The 23562-nt window shown below is 42.2% G+C and overlaps 1 protein-coding gene across 1 annotated transcript in view; it reads right to left on the bottom strand.

Moving 5' to 3' along the window:
• NPSR1 (neuropeptide S receptor 1) overlaps window positions 1-23009 on the bottom strand; it is a 62785-nt gene extending 39776 nt beyond the window's left edge. Inside the window, exons 1-2 of the mRNA XM_032988891.2 lie at window positions 22863-23009; window positions 6572-6704 (exon numbers count right to left, since the gene is read on the bottom strand). Coding sequence (XP_032844782.2) covers window positions 6572-6704; window positions 22863-23009 — 280 coding nt within the window. The remainder of the gene's footprint in view (window positions 1-6571; window positions 6705-22862) is intronic.
• Window positions 23010-23562: the final 553 nt, after the last annotated feature.

The following is a 23562-nucleotide window of genomic DNA, read 5'->3' as shown; positions in this document are numbered from 1 at the left end:
ATAATACCAAAATGGAATTGTATAGCATCAGTGTCCAAGTTACTTATTATGACCTAGGGCACTATGAAAAGTTCAAAGGAGAATTTGAGTTTCTGCTAGGTGGTATTAAATCTTCAGAAATGGCAATGGACATCAAATCTGGTTTGCCACATGCTGCCATGAGATATTGCAGGCAGTGACCACATTTATGTTATTCTGCATTATGTCTCAGTTTTGAGGGGTATACTAATACACACCTAACCTAAAGTAAGTCCCATGTTGTTTTCCAGTTACTGAATTAGTCTTCTTGGCAGAATCAGGATGGAAAAATGATTGCTTCTTCTCCAGGCAACTAATAGAGTCATGCAGTGAATTTTCTTATTCACTCGCAGTCCAGAGAACACGACATAGTTTCATGGGATGAACTGAATAAGTAATGTTAATATTGCTGTGTTTACTCCTGGAGACCATTTCTGCTCTTGGTAAATTGATTCTCATTTATTCTGTGAATGTAAAATGAACAGTTCTACTAAACATTATAGTTGCTCTATCCTGTAGAGGAAAGGTGGCTATAATCTATTTCTTTCCCTGTTTTTCAAGCCGTGTGTACACTCAGGTGATTTGCAGAGTTATTGGAATTCCAGCTAGGTGTTTAGGAATCAGGCTTCTTCAAAAATCGACTGCCACTGGGTACTGCATCAAATTTCAGTGTCTGTGCCTGAGGGAATATTAACAAATGCCATTCTCCCTTCCCAATTTTGATATATCCTTTTCAGTAGTGACGGAAACATGTAGTGTAGAAAACAGACAATCCATTAGCGGAGGCTGTTTCCTTACCATACATTAATTACAGTTTCAAGAGCTTTTAGGACATAATGAACACAAGAAATGCAGATGTCCTTCTTTCAATTTTATCAATGAACCGTGCAGTACAACTGTAACTTCTTCCAAGTCTTCTGCAGGTAGGATATTGAACCATTTCCTTAACATAAAAGAAAACAAACAAACAAAAAAAAAGCAAACACCTCTCCCCATTCCTCAGCCTTCATTTTTTTCCCATAGCAGAGGTGTGGAAAGAGGAGAAAGCCACAGGTTTCTGGGAATGGTTGAAATAAACTCTATTTCAGTTCAGCAGTCTGCATTAGCTTTCTGCATCTTGAGTAGACAATCATGTAAATCAGACGTCAAGTTCCAGACAAGACCCAGCTGACAAGGTACAAGATTTCCAGTATAACTGGTAACTCTGTGGGGTCTTTGGCTGCCAATAGTCTACGTCCACTAAGGTGACTTGCTGAATTAGCTGCTAATTGGCTCTATGCAATTAACTGCCAATGCTCATAATCACTGTAGTGTCTAAGGTACTTGTAAAATTGATGAATTCATATGTATGATTTCTTTGAAGTGAGGAAATATTACAAGTACCATTTTCCAGATGAAAAGCTGGAAAAGACACAATTATCTGTTAATATTGTTCTACATGTTAATTTTGGTAATGGTGTTATTAGGCTTTTGTACAGATCAGGGAGTAATAAGTCATCTTCTTTCCTTCAAGTCACATAGACAAGGAAGAAAAATAATGGACAGGCACAGGCCATTAAAGCAGCTAGTGCCATGGTGGTTTTGGTCTAGGAAAAAAAAGGAAGAATGGAAAGACAACTTCTAATGTGATTTTAATTTTTAGCCATTGTAGTAGTAGAGTCAGATGCACCTATTTAGTGCATCTAACTAGCAGGTTAGTTGGCAGATTCTGCCTTCAGTCATTTCAACCAAAGCCATCCCAGAAGTCAGTGGCTGAGCCCAGTTGGTTTTAGTCCCACAGTCATGCTCTCTCTGGACAGAAGCAGCACAGAAAATAAACACTCCTTGCTTTACCAGGGTCCAAGTCCACCTATTTATTCACATAACCCCCTTGTAGCAAGTTTCCAGCATACTGGCTTTTTGCTAAACACTAAATAAAATGAGTGCAGTTGCTTAAGGACCAAGCTTTCTGGGAGCAACTGAAGAAGGTGGCAGCAATATAAAGAGAAACTTTTAAAAACAACTCCTTGTCTTTTTAATGTCGTTCTCAACTCATCCTTTAGGGTTTGGTATTTATATCACAACATATACTGTAGCTAAATACTTTTACAGGTTGTCTTTGGTTTTTTTTTTATATGTGAGCTATCACAGAAGTTAACCGATACTCTTTTTATTTTCTCTCTTCATTACAGCCACAGCAATACCTAAGTGAGCAAGTATTTCTAATCAAGTCTATCAGCTTGCAGCTTAAAATTGGGCATGCAGTAAAGTGCTTACTTGTACTTTTATCCATTATAATGAACAAAATCTAACACTGTTCTCAAGATACTGATATCTGCTAAATGTTGGAATAGAAAAACTCACAGAATTTCTAATGGTTATCACATTTCCAGCTCCAACTTTCCAGATGTTAATTTGGGAGAAAAAACCTCAATAAACTCTGCAGCCATTAAAAGGAACTTAAATATGTTCCTCTGCCACTGGTAGTTGGAATTGGATGAGGAAAACTGAGAAGGAAAAGAATTTTTAGCAGATATTTTTAATGTATTCTTTGATTGGCTTTAGAATTGGTCAAATGCTAACAGTTTTTATTGAATGGTTTAGTCAATAAATGACATTCCTTGTCCAAGGCTACTCAAATAAACTTTCCTTATATATGTCTGTCACTTTTATATTTTGAGAGTAGAGTCAAGTAGACTTCATTTGGTACAGCTGGGTAAATTCATCTAAATGGATATAAATGTGTTGACATACGATATTTTCTGAAAACAACTATATTTCACTTGAAAAATTCCAGCATGATACAGTGCCTGTGAACTCACCTGTCTGTCAGACCCCACTCTTTGTTCTTGAACCACTTGGTGAATTCAGTCAGAGGCAAAGACCTTAAAGACACTAAGACTCTGCTAGTTATATGAAATGGCATCAGGCATGGGTAGATGTGCGAGGTTTCCTGCCAGGAGAGATAGCTACACCATGAGCATAACTTGTGATAAACTCAGAAGAAATCTATTTGGGAAAAAGTGTTTAGAAATACCCTCCTTACAGGGTAATCTTCAGAGCTTACACTTTCTGAGAAACTAAATCGCCCTTGGAGATAAAAATCTGTAGGAAACCTAGATATAGTTTCAGTATTGTTTCTAAGGAAAACATTTTTACAGAAAAAGGAATATGCCTGAGAGCAAACTGAACACAAGGCAAACATGGCAATATTCCTCTTTGTTAAATTAGCTGATGCTGAGTGATTAGTACTATTGTTCAACTCAGCTGTTAACTCTTAGCTGATTTCCTAGTGTTTAATTCCTGGATAATTTCAAAGAGATTTATGCATGAGCTGAGAGTTAAACACAGACTGAAATGCAGTACTGACACAGGCATTGTATAGGCATATATTCAATATGAAATATTCTGAATCTAGGCTTCAGCATCATCTTTAAGCACACTGAAGTTGGAGGGATTATTCACATTCCTACAGATCCTTGCAGCCTTGAGCACAGCATTGAATTCTGGTGTAGTAAGGGATCAGTAAGAGTCTTATCTCTGAACTTGCCGAGTGGGTTGAACCACTGAATTCTGGTGGTGTTGAAAGAATCCTCAATCAGTTAGTTAGTTCTCTTCTGCATCTGGCTTGGCAACCAGTCAAGGAGAACAACAGTGCTTATTTCCTATTCATGTATTATGCACAATTTGCTTTGAATACCTTGCTTATTCTAACATGAAGGCTATATTTTCATTTCATTTTGGTACTACATTAGTGGGAAGACGTGAGAATTGAGGACACTATTCAACTATTGAGCCACAGATCAATAGACAAAAAGTTTTTAAATGGCTTTGAAATGCGTGCCTTGATAAAGCTATAGCCATTATTCTTCTCTCTATTACTGGGGCAGAAATAATAAATATTTTAAGAATCTCAAAATAGATGGAAGTAGTAATATTGACTAAGCAGAAACTGTTTACCAGGATATTAGGCTTTAGTTGTTAGGATTTAAATATGCTTGGCATGTCAAAGCAATGTGACAAGCCAGTGCTTTCATAATGTTCTGTGTCTACCTCATAACTTGTTGTGAAAGGATGATGACTGTTGCCAGATTGCTTTGTTCTTATTAATATTTTTGAAGATAAGAAAGTGAAATGGCTCCATTTCAGGAATTAAGTCATTTCTTTGTGCCAAAATACTGACAGAAACTCTTGGTGCAGGAAGATAAATTAGAGTTCTCATTCCTGCATCACAAAAAAGAAGTCAACATTGCTTGAAAGGAGCCTTGCTGTTCAAGCTGGTGTTACTTCTTTAAACATTGCAGATGTGAATGTCAAGTGAATTTTCTATGTGAATTTCTATAATATGAAACGGAATTGAACTCAGGCACTTTGAAGGTCTGATTTTAAACATCAGGGATAATTTTAGGGAAGGGCATGTCATAAGAATCAGCAAGTGGAATATGTGGACTGCGGTCAATATTGAAGCATCAACTCTATAGCAGTATTTGCTGCCCACGTCTAATGGAATATTGGCCTTGTTGTCTTTGACACTAATTATTACAGCTGCCTCAAAACTGCCCTTGCAATGTCTTCGCCTCCCTTTTTGTAGATGGCATTCAAACCCCTAGTGAATAGCTCTCTATCCACCTCCATTCTAATCCAAAAAGTTACCCTTTCCTATGGGTCCAAAATGGCAAACGTCCCACCCAGGTCCTAACCTAGTGCAGCAATAGCAGTAGCATACTCCTAGTATACTTCATGTGGGCTGGCCTTCTCCTGAACTATCCTGGTTCAGACACTTCTGTTCGCTTCTTGCTTTATTCCTTTCACCTGGACAACCATGCTGGTTCTTTCTCTACTGAAGTAAATAAATTTGTTTTCTTACTAGGACAGGACCCTTTGCTGTTTAGTTGAGCTCTTCCTATTAAGACCCATCTTCTATTACCCGTGTATGTATTATCTGTGTCTTTGTTCCAGCAGCAGGCCATTTGCCACCCTCTTCTCTTCCAAAGCCCTTCTCATGATAGTTGTCCTTCGTACTCTGCTCCCTGATGTCAGTAGGTAGAAAATGGATGGTGTGCATCTGGGGCTTCAGCTGCACTCTTTCCCATATTATTGCTTGGTTGACTATTTTTTATCATCTCCCGTATATTCATCAAGGATTGGGAGATCTTTGAGCAGAGACTGGCTATTTTGCAACTCCTTTGAAAACTGTGAAACCTGTGAATGCTTGATCTGTGATTGATGCTTCCAAACTGAGCTGTGAGGCTGCATCAACATGCTTTACCTGATGGAAAATACTGCTGGTACACAAAGGAAGCGACATGAAAGTCACGACCAAGATAAGAAGCGAAACCATTTATTACAGATGACTCACAGGCAAATAGGAAAACCAGCTGTCAGCACTTCAAAAGAGGAGTCACTGAAAACCTTCACCTCCTCACCTTGCGATAATTCTTACATCACCTGTAGTTATGGGACAGTCTTTTTGCATCACTTTGTACACCTTGGTCTAACTGTTTCAGTTGAGAGTAGTTCTTCAAATGGGACAAGCTCCTGGGCAGACATGGCTGAGACCATGAGCAGGAGTTCATTTACCTACAAAGAATGCCTGTTGAAAATTGGGGAGTGTAGTCCTTTGCTTTTCCAGTTTGAACAGAGATACAACAGACATCAAAGGAGGTTGCAGTATTGCTGAGAAATCACATATTAGAGAGGTCTTCAGTGGAAAAGTGCTCTAATTCTTACCATATCTTACAAAAAAAAAAAAAAAAAAAAAAAGCAACAGAAAGCATATAAATATATCCTATATACACAGAGAATACAACACAGCTGTCTTGTAAGCAGGGATTAGTAGCAGGACACTGTTATAGAAACAGCACATATTTTCCCTTGGGAAACTTAAAACCCCACAAATTCAGTCCATTCAAAGCCACAGGGGAACAATGTGCTGCTTATGCTCTTGTTTCTATTCCTAGTTGCTGAGATATTGACATTTTTACAAACCAGCTTTCTGTACATTTTCCATTTTGTCTAAAAACTACAAAGTTCTGGGATCGGCATCTTTTTTTCCATTCAAAAAAAATAACTAAATGTATTATTCTCCACATTTACATTTTTATATTTCCCTTACTTGGTTAAACCAGACAACATGAAGTTATTTTCACTCTTCAATGCAAGAGCATAACTGATAGAGTAATACTGTTATGAAGTACTTTAGAATGTATTTTAGTAGAAAAACACAAGAGATTCATCTTAAACTAGTTTAATCTAAACAGTTCCATGACAACAGCTGGGGACATAACTTCTGGGAAATGTGAATGCAAATTCAAACTGGAAGATAAGATTCAATGAAATCAATGAGTTGCAGCTGTTGCATCTGACACCAACACTACTACATCTAGCAACATCTTTTTAGATCAGAGGCAGACTGAGCCCTAAAATAAGCAGCCATCCATCTGTCTTATGGCAAGCTGCAGCTGGATGTTAGGTGGCAACTGAATTCTTCACCACTCAACTTACAGTTTCTTATTTGTCACTTTAATACTGATTCTTGTACAGTTCAGGTGCCCTTTCTCCTCTCACACACTACCTGTGATTGCCAACTGTGTAACGAAGAAGGTCATTCGAGATTTCCGCTTCCTCCTCCAGGTAGAGAAGAGCACGATGGCATTTCCAGAAATTGTGACAATAAAGAGAATCCAAAGAGTCACCAGCTGCTCTGTCTGCATTGGAGAGAAGGAAAAAAAGTGTACTGGTAGGTGGGTGGGTAGTGACTTGGGTTAAACCAGTCAGTTATCCTATGACAAATGAGATGAGAATGGAAAAAAGGAGTGAAACGTGAGTTTTGCCAATTGATTTCTAATTATTTAGTCTGAAAGATATTATTTCAGAAAATCCTTAACACGCATCACTGCTAGTGATGTTCATTCCAGTTTGATTTGCAATGGCTGTATATTACTTCTGTCTTCACAAAACCACTAGCAGTGTCTGTGTTCAGCACTTAACACTAAAATGAGAGGCAGCCCTCAGCTTTCTTGTGTTGCTCCAGCAAGCTGTGAAATAACCAGCTGCCTCATTTTGTAAGGAATATTGATAGATGGACTCCCTTCGAGAAATGGGGGAAATAAATACTTCTCTCCATCCCAGCTCCAGTGAGACTGGGTCATCCACAAGCCCTACGAAATTCAGACATCCACTCCATGATCTAGATGCGCACCAAGATTGAAAAGAAAGCATGACCCACTATAAGGAAAATTGTGTAGCAAGCGATACGTGATGACAAAACGTCCCCTAGCGGTAGTGTGTACAGAGAAAAGAAAGTAAGAAAAAAAAAAAAAAAGTTATTCACACTCTCAAAGCATCAGGATCCTCTGGCTGCAAGAACAAGGGTGTACCTACCCACGTTTGCTTGTTTTGTGAGTGCACATCCAACCTTCTCTGTCCCTTTTGGCCTACCAAACCCCATTTGGTCCTCTCTAGATGCAGGATAGTTATTTTTCAGTGGCCACTCTATAGGTTTCCCCTGGCCATGTGAGAGTGTGAAGTTTATGTTTTCTCCAAAGCAGTCAGCCAGCTCGGATGCCTGAGAAGCACCAAGTCTGGTGAGCATGCAGTCAGTTGGGAGAATATATTCTGCATTCCTGCAAAATTCTCATTAAAACCTGTCCTGTGTAAAGCTAAATGCAGTGGCAGGGAGGAAGATGGTTCTGCTGCTCTTTTGCAAAGAGAGGGGATTTTTCATGGTAACAGCTAGGTTTGAAGGGTGTAAAGCAGGGGAGCTCAGAAGAAAAAAATCCTAACTTATCCAGCAGCAATAATACACACATTATTATTAGAGTCAAAGAGAGGAAAAAAAGCATATATGGCTCAGCAGAATGGGTAGTTATAAAGGTAAACCCAATTTCCATAAAGGACCCCTCTCCCAGACCCCACTGCTCCTGAGGATGTTTCAGGAGGACACAGTCCATACAACTGAAATACATAAAAGCCTTCAGCCCCCAGCTCTGCCTTCTTGCGGGTTTCCAATACTTCAGATGCACTGGTCACCTGCATTCACATCCTAGAAACAGGGATGAGTTTTGGGTTATGTCAACACAGCCGTTTTGGATCTTCCCATTACTGACACTAAACCCATTCTGTGGCAGCTAGTGGAAAATGGAGGAGACAGGTAAGGGCTGCAGCTGAAGAGGGATCCCAGTTGCTAGCCCTACAGAAGTGACCCCAAGGCCCTGACCTGAGCAAATGGGGGGAAGGAGGCTGTCAGTGAGACCCATGCCTACCTGACTGGGCTGATGACAGAGCAGAAGGAGGGGAGAGAACTCAATAAAAGCATTTTGCAACAACTAACCCATGACTGTGTCATAGGTGAGCAGAAACGAGGGGGTCCTGCCCCATGCAAAGAGAAAACAGCTCAGCTGAGAGCGTGGGAAAGGAAGGTGAAATGACAGGAAAGGAGCAGGGACAAAGAGCTTCTTGCTCTTTAGTGCCTCCTCAGACCTTAGCCCTCTCCCAGCCAGCAGCCGTGGTCCCTCCTCTACTGGGGAGCCACTTGCAGGAGCCAGCCCCAGCTTCGCTCCAGCCAGGGAGCCACGCTTCCCTGTGGGCTGCATGGCCATGCCAGAAGGGCGAGGGCTGGCCCGTGAGCAATCTGAGACTGCGCTCTGTGCCTGAGCCCAGGGATGAGCTTAAGCATACAACGAAGTCTATGTTTAGATGGTTCCACTTTTCCCAGCCTGATAACTTTCGCCAGCATAATCTACAATTTGGGTCATCTCACCTAACTTTGAAGCTCTAAAGAGAGGCAACTACTCTAAATTGTCATAGTGTGGTCTAGATAATAGCAGCGTCTCAGAGATGAGTCACCATTCATCTCACCTACCTTGGGATGGCCTGTCTCCATGGATTATAGAGTGACCTAGATAAGACAACTTGTGTGGGCTGAATGCTTAGCTTTAGATACAAAAACCTCCACCTTTTTTGGGTGTTTGAGTTTCTTGGAAACAAATTCCCTTCAAAATGTGTGGCAGAGACATGGTGGAACTATTTTTGTGGGGTTGCTTTGCTTTGTACAGGAACTAGAAAGAAGTGTCTTTTTAGAAGGTAATTAAAATTTAAAAAGGTAAGATTTCACATCACTTTCATCCTTGAAATCTATGGATTCTCCTCAGGGCTTGGTTTGTCTTCTCCATTTCAGAAAAGACCTTTCACGCATGAAGAAAATTGAGGGGCAAGACTTGTTCCCATTTCCTCTGGTATAAAATCAGGAGAGCATTTTCTTGAAAGAAATTCTGTATTCCTATATTACACTGATATGGGTACAAACAGAACAAGGATCTGACACTCAAACCTTCTTACAATTCCCACAGAAGAAATGGCTATGGAGCAACAGAGACTGTGTTAGAGGGGTGTTTCCCCACCATAGGGGTGCAGCACATACGGTAAGTTTAAATCCTCTCCCGCCAAGTTAAAAAGCAATGCTTAACAGTTAATCAATTTTAGGCTAAGGTTCTGTGGAAATATACAATTAAACCAGACTACAAAGATAACCTAAAAGGTTGAAAGCTGAATATAGGAGAGGTGAGTTTGAAATGCCATAGACAAAAGAATAAAGCTGAAGTTTCTATTAATCTATTTGTGGTAACTGCCATTCAGAGAGAAAAAGATCTTGTTCTTGGGGACTAAGGAGCTATAACAATAGGCAACTTAAATCACTGCAACCTCTCTCAGTCTGTGCTAGCTTGCAGAATGAAAACTTCGGTGGTTATTAATGGGATGCCCACCGTGATAAAGGCCTTCATGGAGGCTGGGATTAGAATGCAAAATGATCTTGATGACTTGGAAAAATGCACTGGAAAAAAAACAAGACGTTGTTCAACAAAGGAGAAATGCAGGACTCTACAGTGCAGTGGGTGTAAGCCTTCAAAACATCCCCCTGCCCCACATGCAGCACATAAAGTGCCCCACAAGTGGAACATGGTTTAATAATGTCACCCTACCATGAGAGCCACAACCACCATCATGAGATCAATGCTATTCTCATGTGCCTCTGCTCTAATCCTTCCACTGTACTGTACGATGTTCACTCCTGGGTGCCGTGCTTCAGGAAACACACAGAGTAATGAGCTGACACCAGTGTAGAGGATACAGCCAGGAGAAAAGACTGAATGAAGTTGCTTAATCTAGCAAAAAGCAGAGTTCAAGAAAATATGAACATAGCCTTGAAGACACAAAAAGGCTGATGTAAAAAAGGGAAGAGATAACCTCTTCTTCAGATCCACTGCAGACTGACCAAAAATCAGTGAACCAAAACTACAGCACAGAATTCAGGCTGATAAATTTAAAAAATTGACTTAAAAATGTACCATAGATATCGATCGATTGAGTCAGTGAAACTTCCATCTGTGAAGGCCTTAAAAATAGCTATTAGACTAGAGAGATAGCTGACTGACCCTCGAACTTCCCTCCAGCTGCATTTTCTATAATTCTGTTTTATTCATCACCTTAAGGTTGCTTAGACACAAAGGTATTTGATTTCATGTCTTGTTTGTTCATCAAGCAAGAATCCTTTTTTTTGTAACAATCCCCAGCAACGTGATTTACAAAAAACATTGTTTAATAACACGTTGCACAGATATCAGTGGAATTCTGGATAAAAAGAAAGATAATAACATCACCCAACCCCCGTCTAGAAGCTTTTGTCAAGGGCTGCTCTTGCAATAGGCATTGCTAACTACATTACATGAGAATGCAGTGAGAGAGACTAGTGTCATACACCCGTTCTTTTAGATTATAAAAACTAAACATGCTGGTGGCTTAATTAAGGTCACAGAACAAATCAAAGGCAAGAGGATTTCCTTGGCTTGACTACAACCTTTGCATGCACTGCTACTCAGTAAGACTGATGTGTTTGGAGCACAGAAGTGCTTGTTGTCTGGAGCACATGTTTATGCTTTGCTAATTTGCTTTAAGATTAAAAGCAGCTTTAGTCAATGAAGCAAGAGTCTTCATGGGTGAAGCCAGAAAACCTGTCTGAAGATTGTGTATATTTTCCATTGCTTGTAGAAAAGGCTTGCTATTTTGTCCGTCTGACAAAATTTCTGAATCCATAGGCTGCATTGTATAAGTCTAGCAAGAGGCCTATTCTGCTTTATACTTGAGACAAAGATCATCCCTGCAAGCAGCTTTAATCAAGGACATAGTTAAATCCTTTCAGAGCCATTGGGAGACATTTTGGTGCCACAATGCCATCCCTCCTTTCAGGTTTCCCCAACCAACTTCCTTGCTCACTCATTTCTCAGGTTTTTTATCCCCTCTGTTGGGGGGCACCAGCTGTGCCTGTGGAGCAGGGACATACCCGATAGCCCATCCCAATGGAGGTGCTGTTGCTCATGTCTTGAGGTGCAGAAGCCTTTGCTTCACATCAGAGCAGTTGCCTAATAGAAGGAGAGGTTCAACTATCAACGGACAAACATGAAACAAACAACACGAAATAGTTTTGTTCTAGCTGCAGAGGCTGGTTGGGAAACAGCCTGGAAAAAATAGGTTGCCAGGTAAGAAATGAGCAAATAAACTGAAAAATAGAGGGAGAGATGCTCCTTTTCTGATGTGACTGGCTGGCCTCTTAATGTGAGGAGAGGAGACCTATAGTGAATTCATGTCCTCACCGAGCTGGTGCCTTCCTGCTCCATGTCCTTGGTCACCTGGGTAAAGAAGAGGCACCGATCCCTCATATCACAGGTCAGTAGCGGCTTGAGTCTCGGAACAGCTTCTTCTTGCTGGTTGATTAAGCTCTGGGAATATGCAAACGGTCTTACTGCTTGCCTTTGGTATATTTTAAAAATTATGTTTCTAGTGTAGCAATTGAGATTGTAAGAGAGATGTAATCATGGAGCAAGCCTAACAATTTTGTAAGGATGTTCTTAACATCTAAGAAGAACACATAAATTGCCTCGCTAAATTGGGGATCTGGCATGCCCATGGTCAGGTCACCGCATTGCACTTTCTTCAAGAAAGAAAAAAAAAAAAGAGACTCATCTTTTCTCACCCTTTGAAATAATCATTTTAATTGCAGGTCATGCAAGAAAATGGAGGAGACTAGATTTGCATTTTTTTGACCCTATTGTAGAAGATCTGGAGTCTTGAACTTTCAACACTGAAAATGTCCAGGACACATTCGATATTTTAACAACCCCCATTTAGAAAGGACAAAAAAAAAAAAAAAAAAAAAAAAAAAAAAAAGGAAGATTAGTTTTTCTGAGGCAGACAGGTGCCATGCAGCTTGACTGATTTCAGTCAGGGACTTATAGTCAGTTTACCTCTAAGGCAAATTGCACTTTGGATTGCAACAATGAAAGAAATCAAAGACAGACACTCATCAGAACAATTTAATTAAGGAGTTTAATGGCAGTGGCACAACCTCTGACATAATTCATAAAGTTTTTAAAAATAAATAAACAAAAGAAAAATAACTAGAAGTCCCTCTGTCTCATACTGCCAGATTCCTCCACAGCAGAAATCTTGGAGGAGCCTTGTGCAATCTAACTGCTGCCTACAATTATCTAATGAGAGGGTGCAGAGAAGATGGAGCCAGGCTCTTCTCAGACGTGCATGATGAAAGGACAAAAGGCCACAAGTAAGAGTTGTAACAAGGGACGTTTTGATTAGCTATTAGGAAAAAGATGTTCACCTAGAGGGTTGTCAAACACTGGGATGATAGCTCAGAGAGGCTGCAGGATCTCCATCCCTGGAGGCATTCAGAACTTGAGTGGACACTGCCCTGAGCTATCTCGTATAGTTTGAAATTGGTTTTGAGTGGTTGGTGCAGATGACCTCCAGAAGTCCTTCCCTACCTGAATTATGCACACACAAGCATGCATAAGACCTATTTTCTTAAGGAATGTGCTTAAAACTAAAAGATACTTTTACAGACGTACTCAGATGAGTGCTTTGCACAAGTTGTATATTATTTATTGTATCATAGAAACATGAACGACTCGTATTTTTGTGGGAATCTTTATGTATATTGAAATTTACTCAGCAAGTAAAGAGTACAGGTGTAAAGGCTACTGGCATGGAAATTACACAAATATATTAGTCTTAGGAAAAAGGACTTTAAAAGTATAAGATGGCATTTGTCTTATGCTTACGTGGAGGCCTGAGATGAAGAATTTCTGCCAGGGTGTGACCAGCTTAAACAATGAGCTGTCAGAAGTAAAGTGTGATGCCACGGAAGGGATCATGACTATTGTTATTTTTGCCAGCTACAAAATAAAAATTCTTTAATACGTAAAAAAGAACAAACCTGGTTAACTTGCCTGCTGGAAACAACCATATTTCTTCTTGTGTTGAACCTTTCAATGCAAGTTGGATTGTTAAAAAAAAGCCTAACAGATAGTAGATAGCAGCTCTGACTGTCAAGAGGAAACAAAGTAAGGGGCACCAAATATCTTACATAAAGAGAGACAGTGGAGGGAATACTTAGGCTAGAAGTAAGCTTCATACAGTAAATGTTAGTCACCTGAATGTGAAAGTTCAGATGATTAATTCAAGCCACCTCCTAACACTCAGGAAAAGCTGCAAAAATGTCTTATTCACTCTTGATTCATTTGCTGATAAGCCTTGTCTCAGTAAGAAAGAAACACACTAACAACTGGGAAGAACACTGAAATCTTACACTCTAGTTGTCAGAAACAGCTGAAATTGTACTGGCTATCCCTTTAATACAAGTGTATTTCAAAAGACCATTTTCCATCTAGAATGGCAAAACTGAGAAGATGTTTCTATACAGCATTATGTTCCTAAAAAGTTTGGGAAAGAAATTTAACTGACACCAAAAAGCTCTGGGAAAACTCATGTGAAGATAAGAAAGACTGAAAAAAGAGGATGTTCAAAGCTAAGTATTATATCTTTTCTTTGAAAGTGCTTCTACCATGATTGAATTTGAGAGGAACACATTTGGGCAGGCAACAAGCCCTCTAGGACCTGGCTTTTTTTGGTAGCATGGCCTGCAATAGAGCCTGATTCAAACTGCATAAATACTAGTGCAGCCCCAGGTTTGCCTCTGGGACTGCTGCTTTCCCATTTTAGTGGCAATGGTCATGTCTGACAGTTTTCATATCTCCTTCTGTGCAGAGGCTGCTTTACTGAGAAGATTTCTCACATGCTGGCCATCTTATCCTCCCAGCCATGGGAGGATAAGATGGGTCATTCTGGCAATCCTGGGATGTGTTGCCACACAAGGTCTTCACAACATCAGAGGTGTTGGAAACAGTCAGTTCTCTGTGGGTCTTTATGGATGGAAAAAGGACAGAGCTGGAAGGGACCTGAGCTGATGTTTTCTATTCTGTCAAACTTGAAAAGCAGTTTTGCATGAACTTGTGTCTATATGGTATTACCTTCATAGTCTGTGAATCATAGGGTTGTAGAATCATATGATGCTTTGGGTTGGAAGGGACCTCAAAGACCACCTCGTACCACCCGCCCTGCCCCGGGCGGGGCCCCCTTCCCCCAGCCCAGGGTGCTCCCAGCCCCGTCCAACCTGGCCTTGAACCCTTCCAGGGAGGGGGCACCCACAGCTTCCCTGGGGACCCTGGGCCAGCACCTCACTGCCCTCACAGGGAAGAATTTCCTACTTATATCTAATCTAAATCTACCCTTTTTCAGTCTAAAGCTATTACCCCTTATCCTACCACTACATGACCTTGTAAGAAGTCCCTCTCCAAGCTCTCTTGTACGCCCCCTTTAAGTACTGGAAGGCTGCTATAAGGTATCCCTGGAGCTTTCTCTTCTCCAGGCTGAACAATCCCAACTCTCTCAGTCTGTCCTCATAGGGGAGATGATCCATCCCATGATCATCTTTGTGGCCTTCTCTGGACTCACTCCAACAAGTCCATGTCCTTCTTATGTTGGGGGCCCCAGAGATGAACACAGAACTGCAGGTGAGGTCTCACAAGAGCAGTGTAAAGGGGGAGAATCACCTCTCTTGGCCTGCTGGTCACGCTTATTTTGCTGCAGCCCAGGATGCAACTGCCTTTCTGGGCTGCAGGTGCACATTGCCAGGTCATGCTCAGTTTTCCATCCACCAACATTGCAAAGTCCTTCTCCCAAGGACTGTTTTCAATCCACTCATCACTCAGCCTGTATTTGTGCTTGGGATTGCCCCAACACATGTGCAGGACCTTGCACTTGGCCTTGTTGAACTTCATGATGTTTGTATGGGCCCACCTTTCAAGCCTGTCCAGGTCCCTCTGGATGGCATCCTTTTCCTCCAGTGTGTTGACCACACCACACAGCTTGGTGTTGCTGGTGAACTTGCTGAGGGTGCACTCCATTCCACTGTCCATGTCACCAACAAAGATGTTAAACAGCACCAGTCCCAACACTGACCCCCGAGGAACACGACTCATCACTGCTGTCCACTTGGACACTGAGCCATTGACCACAAGTCTCTGAGTGTGACCATCCAGCCAATACCTTATCCCCCGAGTGGCCCATCCATCCAATCCATGTCTCCCCAATTTAGAGACACGGATATTGTGCGGCACAGTGTTGAATGCTTTACACAAGTCCAGATAGATGATGTCAGTTGCTCTTCGTTTATCCACCAATGCTAGCCCCATCGTAGAAGACCACCAAATTCATCAGGCACAATTTGCCCTTAGTGAAGCCATGTTGGCTGTCACTAATCACCTCCTTATTTTCCATGTGTCCTAGCACAGTTTCCAGGAGGATCTGTTCCATGATCTTGTGAGGCACAGAGGTGAGACTGACTGGCCTGTAGTTCCCCAGGTCCTCCTTTTTTATTCTTTTTAAAGATGGGGGTTGTGTTTCCCCTTTTCCAGTCAGTGGGAACTTCAACGGACTGCCATAAATTCTCAAATATGATGGAGAGTGGCTCAGCCACCTCATCTGCCAGTTTCCTCGGGACCCACAGATGCATCTCATCAGGTCCCACGAACTTGTGCACCTTCAGGTTCCTTAGATGCTCTCAAACTTTATCTTCTCCTACGGCGAGTGGTTCTTCCTTCTCCCAGACCGACCTCTGCGTTCTGTGACTTGAACAGTGGGGCTGGAACCCTTGCCGGTGAAGACTGAAGCAAAAAAGTCATTGAGTAACTTCATCCTTCTTCATATCCCAGCCAACCTCGTCTCCAGTTTCCTTACGGAGAGGGCCCACGTTTTCCCTAGTCTTCTTTTTATCACCTATAGGAGCTTTTCTTGTTGCCCTTGACGTTCCTGGACAAATTTAATTCTATCAATCACAGCTTTGGCTTTCTTAATGTGCTTCCTGTCTGCTTGGACAATTCCTCTGTATTCCTCCTAGGCTACCTGTCCTTGCTTCCACCCTCTGTAAGCTTCATTTTTGTGTTTGAACTTGTCCAGGAACTCCTTGTTCATCCATGCAGGCTTCCTGGCATTTTTACTCAGCTTCTTTGTCAGGATGCATCACCCCTGAGCTTGGAGGAGGTGATCCTTGAATATTAGCCAGCTTTCTTGGGTTCCTCTTCCCTCCAGGGCTTTATCCCATGGTATTCTAACAAGCAGATCCCTGAAGAGGTCAAAGTCTGCTCTCCTGAATTGCAGAGTAGCCAGATTGTTGTGTGTCCTCCTCACTGCCCTAAGGATCTTGAATGACACTATTTCATGGTCATTGCAGACAAGGTTGCCCTTGAGCTTCACATTCCTCACCAGCCCCTCCTTGTTGGTGAGAACAAGGTCCAGCATAGAACCTCTCTTCACTGGCTCTTCTATCACTTGGAGAAAGAAGTTATCATCCACACATTCCAGGAACCTCCTGGATTGTTTATGCCCTGCTGTGTTGTCCCTTCAACAGATATTGGACTGGCTGAAGTCCCTCATGAGGACCAGGGCTTGTGAACATGAGGCTGCTCCTATCTGTCTATAGAGAGCCTCATCCACTTGGTCTTCCTGGTTGGGTGGTCTGTAGCAGACCCCCACTATAATGTCACCTGTCCCTGCCTTCCCTTTAATCCTGACCCATAAGCTCTAGGTCAGCTCCTCATCCATCCCCAGGCGAAGGTCCAGGCACTCCAGCTGGCCAGGGTGACCTCCCTCCTCACCTCCCCTGCCTGTCCGTCCTAAAGAGCCTAAAGAGCCATGCCAACACTCCAGTCATAGGAGCCATCCCACCATGTCTCTGTGATGCCAATGAGATCGTAGCCCTGCAGGTGTGTGCACATCTCTAGCTCCTCTTGTTTATTCCCCATGCTAATTGTGTTTGCACAAAGGTATTTAAGTTGGGCCCCCAATGAAGCTGAATTAATATCTGGAATTCCTTTGTGCTGCTCTTCAGGAGCTCTCCTGCTGACCCGTGACCCCTCTCCAGGCTCTGGGCATCTATTGCTGGCACTGGGATCAAACTGTGGGAGTGGGATGGACAGAGGTTCCCCTGCCCCAGCAACTTGTTAATGTGTTATATAGAGGAAAAATCTATAATATTTTCCCCCTTTTAGACTCAGAGAAACAGACAAGCTGAGGATGACTCTTCACTAAATCAGGACACTTTCTCATGGAAAGGGGTAATTATATTATTAAGATTACTTTCACTTCTTTTTGAAATGTAGCAAAACTGCATCTACCTTTTCTGTGAATCGCCAATTTTTTAAAAATGTATTTCTTAACTCTGACTTCACCATCATGGATGAGGCGGGGTCCTTTCAGTGAACAGCATTTAATGCATTTAAATTGCTGTGATCTTTCCAAGCCTAAGTAACAGATAAACAATCCACTCCCCACCCTGCCCCAAAATACTCCATAGGTGTGGCAGGGAGAGAGGGGAAGATTTTCAGTCAAAACCAAATGATAACAATTCAATTTTACTAGCAGATAGTTTACATTTGCCATTCTGCTATGTTTTGGTACAAGATGGATAATAAATGAGGACAGTACTGTTCAGTTATTGCAGGGGGTTTTTACCCATTGCACCCTAAGAAACTTCCACCAAAGTAGAGAAGCAGATATCCCTGATTTTAGTGTAATCAGGAAAGACACACTTTTCACAGTGTACCTCTCTGTTTTTTCCTATAACGTTTTCAACATGAAGAGATAATATTAGGTCACTCAATGAGCCATTCATAATTGTATGATTTTGATAGCCCTATTAAAAACTGTGAAGTGCTGTTTTTTCTTAATCACAAACAGGGGTAAAATTATTAAATACGCCTAATCTGCACAATTAAAAATTCTCAAAAAGATGGAGAAATTAATACTTTCTAGGCATATTTATATAGGAGAGGCAGACAGACGTAAACCCTGTGGTTGTGTGGACCTTGGAGTCAGAAGTACGAGAGTTGCTAGTATAAAACCATCAAACCAGTTGGCTCAGAGCTACCCCCAGCTGGGCTGTCATACAGCCAGATCACTTCTGTGTTACATTTAAGCTACTGGATGAAGCCAGCCTGGACAAAAGCACTGCAGATTTGTTTCGCAAGGAGATCAGCTATTACATTCTCAGCACAACATCTCAGGAATAGCAACAGTCATTACAGCATATTGCGAAGGCTGTGTTCAGGAGTTCCTTATTTGTGCAGACTTAATTCTCCTCCTCTCTCCCCCCCCCCCCCCCCCCCAAAAGATTGCAAAGTTACTTATGAATTATTTGATATGCCTATTTTTCTAAACCGTATGATTGCATTTGCAGAGATTACTCCAGAAATTTGACAGCACCCATTATTATTTTTCTATTATGTATTCAATAATGGGATGCTCTGTGAGGTTTGCTTGAAAATCAGAATGAGCACAGGCGCATGCTTTCCAGGAGATAAAGAGACTTCTGCATTTTTATGAAACAACAGGGATGACAGATTCTGACTTAAAACAGGCTCTGAGGACAGCTGGAGCCAATTCCTTGTTATCTGATAGTCCTACAAAACGAGTCTATGAAAACCTTCTCTCCATGCATTGGTTTCCTCAGCTCTTTGCTGGAGAGGGTAAGCCCTGACCTTTGTAAAGAGCATTAGGTTCCATGTGTGGGGGGAGGACAGTCAAGTAGAGACTCAAACAGTCCTTCCTGAAAGAAACTGGGAATTTAGGTTATATGTCTAAAATCACTCATGGTGAATTTGATGTGCACATCGTCCCTCCTGAGAGCTCTATCACTTCAGCACCGCTGCTGGGGTGATGCTGCATGGCGCAGGGACCAGGGCTCATGGGGCCAGAGGGTGGGGGATGTCAACATGTGCACCAGTGCCTGGGGTTCCCACCTGGCAGGGAGAGATTGGAGTTCCCAAACAACCTCGGGTGCAAACGACAAAACCTCTGCATCCTGCTTCACAGGTGAGGGTTCAACTCTAGACATCAGAAAACAAAATAAAAAAATGTACTAGATGATGGAAGCCAGACTGCTCTCCTGGGAGGCAGGAGATGATGGCTGGAATACAGTTTCACCGAGAAAAGAACAGCAGCTGGGACTTCTCTCCTTCTGAGCACTCCAACATTTATTGCATAAAAGTAGAGCATCCTGTTTCTCAGCAGACCTCTTAAAAAAAGAGTTGAGTCCTCAATCCTCTCTAGGGATGAGCACATGGTCCTACCATTGGGGGAAGCTTTGGGGCTGTTGGGGGCCTGGCAAGGGGGGAAATTTCCTCCAGCCCTGACAAAGCCTCCCAACCCTGTGGACAGTGGGGGAAAACCTATTCTGAGGCTTCAACTTCTCTCCTGTCAAGTTTCTGGTTTGCACCTTGCCAGGTTCATAGAGATAAAAAGGTCCTAAAGTGGAGGAAGGCCACAGGTGTTCAGCTGATCTCTGTTCTTTTCAGATTACTGTACTTGGCAGAGGGCAGTTGACACTTGCTTAGAGCCCTTTTACACATAGATTAAATGCACATGGAGGAGATTGTAAAGGGATGTAATGAAGTCTCCTTTGGCCCCGAAAGTTGAAGCTGTAATTAATACCAATTTGCACATCTGTTCTGAATTTGGTGCTGACACATCCAACAGGACTCCTTGTGGTTTAAGACAGTAACCTACCTGGATGCCTCACATAAAGTCACCTGGGGAGAAATACAGTCTGGGCTTTCGGGGACTGTTTACCATAACACAGCAGCAAGACCTGAACGTAGTGGGGATGAGCCAGTGCCTTTGCTGTGGGAAGCACCAGCTGGTCCTGAGTGCTGAGTGATGCACCGGTGCACCCAATCCTGTCCCGAAGGCTGCAACTCCGCACGCCGAGAGCCAGCCCGGTTAGCACGCATGGCTGTGGCCCCAAAGCAGACTTCATGGGCAAAGCCTTGGTGAGCAGCTGGCCAAGGAGCTACAGTAATGACTTCCAGAAGGGAAATGTGCATTCCTCCAAGTGGATGAAATGCTCCATTTCCCAGCCAAAAAGAAAAAAAAAAAAAAAAAAGAAACCTAATTGAACTGGGAAAATGCTTTCTAATCTGAAGCGATATGGGATTTAGTTGTTAAACTCTGAAGAGGAATAGACAGAAACTCAAATGCTTCTGAAAAGGGGAGCAGGGCAGCACTCACAGCTCAGCCTATAAGAGGACTCTGTAGCACTGAAATGCTCTAAGGCGTGTTATTTTACTTTTGTGACATTGCCACCACAGTGTAACACAGACACTACCTTAGGCGGTACAGGCGGCCCTTTTGATGCATGGGGGGAAAAGAAGAAACCAACACATGCTCCCACAGTTCAAGTGGCACGTAACATACCCTACACAGTTGTCATTGGGTAAAATCTTTAAGAAGTCATTAACACAGAAACTGCTCCAGGTACTGGGTGAGTGTCATTCCCTTGTCTCCATGTATTGGCTTAGATGATGATTCCCCATGACCACTTTGGTAAGTTAGGTTACACCTGGATTTCCCAAGCAGAAATAGCTTGTGTGCCCTGTCTGAATCCTGGCATGCAAGCTCTGGAGTCAGCCTGTGTGGTAGCCATTCAACTGTGGGCTACACCACGTTTGAAAATCCCAACAAAAGACCAAACCCCCATTTGTAGCTACATTTTGAGCACTGAGCTCTGGTTTTTAATCCATTCAGTCTATTCCAAGCTTAAACTTTTATTGCTTCAGCTACTTACCCAGACCCTTGTGAATAGGAAGGAGATGCTGCTTGGCTTGCTGGAAGGGGCAAGGACGTGGCCACAACCTGGGCAGGGCTGGTGGAGGACAGCCAGCCAAGTCAGCAGGTATCAGCAGCAGCTTCCACACATGAGCTTTTACCGAGAGCTGAAGTAGCTGGCAGGGAGCCCTGTCTTCACTGCACTATATTCATCAAAGCAGGTGCTTTATCCCTCCTTTCCTGCAGCAGCACCAGCTGTCACTTGTCTCCAGAGTCAAAACATTTCCATGCCTATCAACAGCTAGTAATTGATGTGAAATCAGTGAACCTCCTTGCAAAGTTCATGCTATATATGCCAGAGCTAGACATCCAACAGAGGAGTGCAAGTCTAATGAGAAGCTCTCAGCTAACAGAATCAAGTTTCCTTTAGCAATGGATGAGCATGCATGACTATCCATGGTTTCCTAATTATTGTAATTTACTCAATCTCCCCTAATAAGGAACATTTTTCTGCCTGGGGACTTAATTGAATTAATTGTCACTTTTACCAATATAAAATACTGCTCCCATGACATTGTTCAGATTTATAGCCCTAACTGTGGAAAGAACAAAGGAGATAAAGAGAAAGTTGTTAAAAATATTTTAGTTGTCACTTCTGATTTTTTTCAAGAGCATTTTAGCAGTCTAACATGGTGAGGGAAAAAAAAAAAAAAGAGGAAAAAGAAAGAATTTTCATCCTTGAAATCCTAGATAAGAAAGTACTGTCTTATCAAGGGAAAAAAAAAAAAAAGTATCAGCAGCATATTGAATGAGACCCTTATTAATTAATTGTAGAAGTACAGATCAACTTTTTCCTTAATAGGGGTGGAAACCTGTTGTAATTTCACTGATTCCACTGGCACTGTGTCAAAGCACTAACATTCTCACATATATCAAACTATTCTCTGAACTTATCCCCCTTTCACCTAACATACTGTGAAATGACACAACTACCTACATCTTTCCAGCTGAAAGGGATCTCTGGTCCTGAGCTCCAGAAGGAATGGCAGGGTAGTCCTTGTCAGACTTTTTAAGAGCTTTAACTTAACTTGTACAATGTGCCACAACAGTAAAGTGACACATGGCACACAGCATGAAATTAAGCAATGACAACAGGCATGGAAATCTGAAGGAAAGATGAACTTCAGCACCTCTTTCATCTTTTTCGTACATTCACATATTGTAAGAGTGATGTTTGTTTCTGGAGAGGAATGAATACACTTCTCATGTCATTCAACAGCATTCACTACTGAATGATTCATCTGGTGCATTCTTAACAGCAGCCTTTAAGAGACACTGCATCCCCCACTCAAGTTAAAAACAAACAAACAAACCAACTAATTAGAACCTGTCACTCATGATTTAAAAAAAAAAAAAAAAAACACAACAACAACAAAACCAACAAAAAACCCTCTCACTTGTGTACAAGTTTGTTGCAGCTGGAAAACTGAAAAGAAATCCCTTATGTCATGATGATGGCTATAAGAAATTACATTTAAAATGTGTTAAACTAATACAAGCTTTTGATTAGAGATGCATGTATAATTACAACACCTCTGTAGAAGAACAGTACCGTCCCCTCTTGGAAGGGGATACAATTGGCTAAGACCTGTAAGTCTGAACTCCAATTCCTACAACTATTTTTTTTTTCAGGAAATGCCTCACACATGCTGTCCACTGTCTTTGCAGGGGCAAAAAAAAACACCAATATCTGGGCAAAAAAGTTCAATAATCCTAGTTGTCTCCCCGCAGAGGTGCTGAAAATGCACCAAAGCTGCAAGCATGTGAGAAAAGTAACGCACACCTTAAAAGAATACCTTAAAAGAATAGTAAAAGGATCCCCACTCCTCTTCTGCCACCACTTCAGTGAAAGTCACCGTTTCAGTGCAGGTGACAAGGGTAAGATCCCGCCAGCCGGTGCCTCCCTGGGAGCTGCTGCTGGCTTCTGTGGAGGCAACCTCCATCACTGGATTTTGTTCGAGTTGTCTAGGTGCTTGTTTTTGTAAGAGTTAATGCAGCCAGGCTTCTCCCGTAAAAGCACAGCAACAAAACCAGCTCCTCACTGCTCCGCCACTGGCTACCAGAGGCATCGGGCTTCAGTGCAGCCGAGTGATAGAAAAAAAGAAAAAGCCAGGCTGGCATTGTCCCTTTGAGCTTTCCTTCGGTACAACCCTGACGACAGTCATCCACATGCTCTTTCCAGCAGCAGGAGAGGCAGCCAGTAAGTTAGTCAGCACACGTGGACCCAACCATTTGCCTTGTGGACTCTGGATTGCCTTGCACTCCAAGTTGTCAGCTCTGGAATCAGGCACACCTGTTAAAGCATGGACCTCCTCCCTGCTTTAAGTGCAGGAGCTTGGCTATTTCACTCAGAAGCTTTGCTTACTTACCCTAGCTCAGCCTGCTTTGATTTTGATTATCTGCAGAATTACAGTATATTCATATACAAGCAGCAACACGCTCTCCTGTATTAGCACAACCCTATTAAATTTTTAGTCTTAAGCTATCACAGTTTCC

Source organism: Tyto alba, unplaced genomic scaffold (assembly GCF_018691265.1).
Source record: "Tyto alba isolate M040663 unplaced genomic scaffold, T.alba_DEE_v4.0 Super-Scaffold_46, whole genome shotgun sequence".
NCBI classification, from domain to species: Eukaryota; Metazoa; Chordata; class Aves; order Strigiformes; family Tytonidae; genus Tyto; species Tyto alba.
Note: the sequence above shows the minus strand (reverse complement) of the source record. Positions and strands in the feature narration are given on the sequence as shown.